We start from the raw sequence: 3998 nt of genomic DNA on the forward strand, positions 1-3998 counted from the left end.
ATTCTAGGGTTGGTATCGTAAACTAGTATCATGTGCATGATAGTAGTGTATGATATGATACTTCTTGTCGTGACCAGTCTAGTTAATACGGTGTGTACACTAAGTTAGCCCATAAACGGTTCGCCCAAGGCTAGAAAATTTTGCATTTATCCTATGCAGCCCACTCAAGTCTTAGAAATTTCATGTTTTTATTTTTATTTTTTGAGGAACGGCAGGAAGCAAGCACATGCAATTCATTTATTGAAGAAAAGAGAATTGGCTCGGTTTGTGAGAAAAATTATGTCCACAACTGTTCATGCTTTTTCGACGAAGGTATTTATGAACGAAATGTGTATTAATAGAGAAAAAGTATACACCCTCTGGTGGTGCTGCATCCGAACCAACGTACGTTTGCAGCGTGTGAACCAACATGGCGGCATCAATTAATCCTCTGACAAGAGCTTCTCTAGCTAGTTGAGGACGTAGCACTTCTTCCTGATCTCTCCGTCGGCTCCAGTGAGCACGCCGACGTTACCCATCTTGATCATAGACTCACTAAAATCCCTGAAGAACGCCTCGTCGAACTTTCCCGTAGCGACGCGCTGAACGTACTCCCTAGTGGTGGCGTCGGTGAGGAGCGCGGCGTCGGAGCGGAAGAGGCCCCTCCGCTTGGCGACGTGGCGGTAGTAGCTTGTGTCGAAGGTCTTGTAGCTGCCGGGGTCCATCTCCGACAGCATGCCAGTCCCTTCGTCAAGGCTCTTGCACTTGAGCCTCAGCTTGGCGGCGTACTCGCTGTCCAGCGACGGGTCGACTAGGCCGTCCTCGCCGGCGCTTGAGCTGTTGTAGAGGCGGTCGGCGTACGACGGGCAGTGGGCGGTGCCAAGCGTGTGGGCGCCAGAGAGGACGACGAGGTCCTTGAGGTCGAGCCCCTTGGACGCGAAGATCTTGGCGAGCAGAGGGACGTCGCCGAAGGCCGGGGGAAGCTCGTGGCTGGCCTCGGTGGCGTCGGACACCTTACCATCTCTTCTGCCTAGCGCCACGGGCCAGAAGGGACCTCTGGCAAGGACCACGGCGTCGCGGGCCATGAGCGTGAGCACGTCGGCGCAGGAGACGACGCCCGGGCATGCGGCCTCAAGCTTGCCCTTCACCCGCTCCACGGAGCCGAACCCCCGCAGACTCTTGTTCGGCTTGGCGTCCCTCTCCGCCGTGTTGCCCGGCGTCGAGTCCAGCAGCACGGACGCGTCACAACCCTGCAATTTATTCACGTTGTATCAGTACAGGCAGATGTTTGCATTCTGATGATCGGAATGCAGGAGCCAAGATGTTGTTGAGCGCATGTACACTTACCCTGACGAAGCAGTCGTGGAAGTGGAGCCGGAGGAGCGGGCCGGCGAGGCTGGGCGCGGCGGCGATGATCTTCACCATCTCCTCGCGGACGATCGCCTCCGCGGACGGACATGACTTGCTGTAGTATCCTATCTCCAGCTGAGCCGCGGCCGAGCTAGCCGCGAGAAGCAGCAGGGACAGAGGGAGCAGGAAACACCTGATGGCCATGACGCTAAACCAATTAGCAAAAGCTTCAAAACGAACAAGTGTTCTGCTTCTAGACAGTTGAGTGATCAAGGATGAAATGGATGGCTGGGACTGTCCTTGCAGCTCTGTGTACTTATAGATGTGTGCCGGGACAGGACTAGCGCTGGTTACGTACGTAGATTTGGGTGGATTTCAATCAGTGTGAGTGACAATCTGTTTCTTGCTATACACATGCATGTGCTAACTTCCACCGGCCTCAATCCAGCGCTACATAATTGACCTTATAAGTTACATTGAATTGTTGACGCGCGCGCGGCCGAGGCCAGTTCACGGAGGGCTACTCCGGTGCTCCCCCCTAAACTAAGTTGAAGGGTCATAGTTGATATTTTTTACTATGTTGGATCTGCCGAAATTTATATCTAGCCTATGTATAACTGTCTATATTGATACGGTATGTATACGTCGCGCAAGGAAAAGAAGAGGTCACATGAGCAAGATCTTTATAGCATTTTTCTATTTCAGCATACGCACGTGACCGTAGATACGTATAAAACGAGGTACAACACAACGCGAACCATACGAGTCTGTATATGGCTGTACGGACGGTGGACCTACACTCAAAATTACGATCGTGAGTCCTCTTACGAACATCTATAGGAAGATCTCCACCGTTATTGTATTTTACGCATCCATATTTTTTTCAGGGGAGGAGCACTGGAGCAGAAGTGCAGTTCACGACCGCCTCCATTATCGCAAGGTGCCAGTACATTACATATATCTATCTCTATGTCTCCGAGATAGCTTCAGCGGAAGGGAAGGCAATATATTATCCGTTGGTTTCGTCTACGTTTGCGCCAGTAATGTAATGCGCCGAGGGAATAAAATTGCATGTGCCCGGCCAATGATTTCGGCCGCCAGTTCGATATATTATATAACCATGTGAATGATGATGAGGAATTCTTGGGTGATGAGGCGGATTTCAAAGGTACGTCGCGTAACCTACGTGAATGTTACGAAAAATGCACCTTCTCCGCAGCATTGCCTGCAGGTAGGCTGCCATGTCTGTTTGGCCTTTTGCCCGGTAACAGGGAGAATTTGGAACTGCCTCTAACCGATATACTTTGTTTCTCTCAAGCCAAAAAAGCACTTGAACTTGTAAGTCTGGGGGTCAGTGGTACACATGAACTACACTGGGCACAAATAGTTTCGGATTTTATCGTGCACAAAGAATAATCAGAATGACAAATCTTAATCCAAAATCTATTATTTCAGATATTTATGTTTCATTAAATAATCGTAAAACATCTCTTCAGAAAGTTTGAGTTGCTAAGTTAGCTTTCAAGATAGAGGGTGTGTTTGAGATTCTTTTTGTTCATTTTATGACACGCTGCAAGGATTGGAGGTTGAACCAGAGCAAGAGTTACATAGCATGGCAAACATATAATGGCAGGTTCAAGATTTTATGATTGTTTTCTTACTCTCTTTTTATTTTTATTCTTTATCCATTTTTTATCCTATGTTTCTTTTCCTTTTTCAAATTTTTGTGTACAGGAACATATTTCTGCCACTACTGAAATCACTGACTTTTAGTGAATTTCAGTGATTTCAGTTTTCATTTCGGCCAAACTGCTGAAATTTTCTCTCAAAATTCATTTATGTATTCAAAAATTTGAAAAATATTTTAAAATTATTTTTGAATTAGCGTGTAGTACTGAAATGTCTGAAAGTTTTGACTGAAAGGTAATATTTCGGGGTCTACTAGAATTAAGGAAATTCAATGAAAGTCGATGAAATCTCACTGAAAATGATTTCCATTATTGGAACTGCAACCTTTTAAGAGGGGTACGTGGTGTCGTGGTAAACTTGAGGGTAGATACAATTTCTACATATAGCGAACCTCTTCAAAACATCAGAGGTTTGAAAAACCAGACATGAAATCAGAAAGTCCTTACACACAATCTATTCCTAATGTAATGTACATGCCCGGAAGTCGAACTGTAATTTCTATATTGGACCTCTCGGGTGGCCTGAATTCACAATATTTTCCTAAAGTTATCGAAGGTGCTCCAATGAGAACTATCTTTTGCCAAATATTGGCAAGGCCTAGCCGAGAAGTTTCGAACTGGACTTCCGGGTTGCATGGGAATCATCCCTTCTTTTCCACAAGGGTAATTGATTTGTCCCACAAAAAAATTCTGAGGTCCCACTCTTGCTCAAAATCTACACATCCTTTGAGGGAAAAGAAATAGTGCACCCCAAGATATACTTTGACAAATCCGATGTGAGCCCTTTGAGTTTTGCTGTTAGTTTTTTACTCTTAGGTTTGTTGAGCAACACTTGGTGTTTAGAGTTTCCCGGGAGCTTTCGAGCTGTGGAATTGCCCTGGAAAGTTTTCGACGGTTTTTATATTACTTCAAGATCTACCACTAGTGGAAGGACTCGGGTTTGGTTTAGTGATCTCAAGGGAGAAGAAAGGTAAATCAGTG

At 46.3% G+C, this 3998-nt stretch overlaps 1 protein-coding gene across 1 annotated transcript; it reads right to left on the bottom strand.

Annotated features, from left to right (window-relative positions):
• Positions 1-308: 308 nt before the first annotated feature.
• Positions 309-1762, bottom strand: LOC127313016 (peroxidase 1-like). Its single transcript, XM_051343553.2, has 2 exons — positions 1327-1762; positions 309-1229 (listed from the first exon to the last, which is right to left on the bottom strand). Exons 1-2 carry the CDS (start codon positions 1531-1533, stop codon positions 450-452), a joined length of 987 nt encoding a protein of 328 aa, XP_051199513.1. The 5' UTR covers positions 1534-1762; the 3' UTR covers positions 309-449.
• Positions 1763-3998: the final 2236 nt, after the last annotated feature.

This window comes from Lolium perenne, chromosome 7 (assembly GCF_019359855.2).
Source record: "Lolium perenne isolate Kyuss_39 chromosome 7, Kyuss_2.0, whole genome shotgun sequence".
Taxonomy (NCBI): Eukaryota; Viridiplantae; Streptophyta; class Magnoliopsida; order Poales; family Poaceae; genus Lolium; species Lolium perenne.

Coding starts and splice junctions, on each gene's coding strand:
- LOC127313016 (XM_051343553.2), bottom strand. CDS start 1,533: ATGGCCATCAGGTGTTTCCTGCTCCCTCTGTCCCTGCTGCTTCTCGCG. Junction 1,230..1,326: donor TCCACGACTGCTTCGTCAGG/GTAAGTGTACAT, acceptor AATAAATTGCAG/GGTTGTGACGCGTCCGTGCT.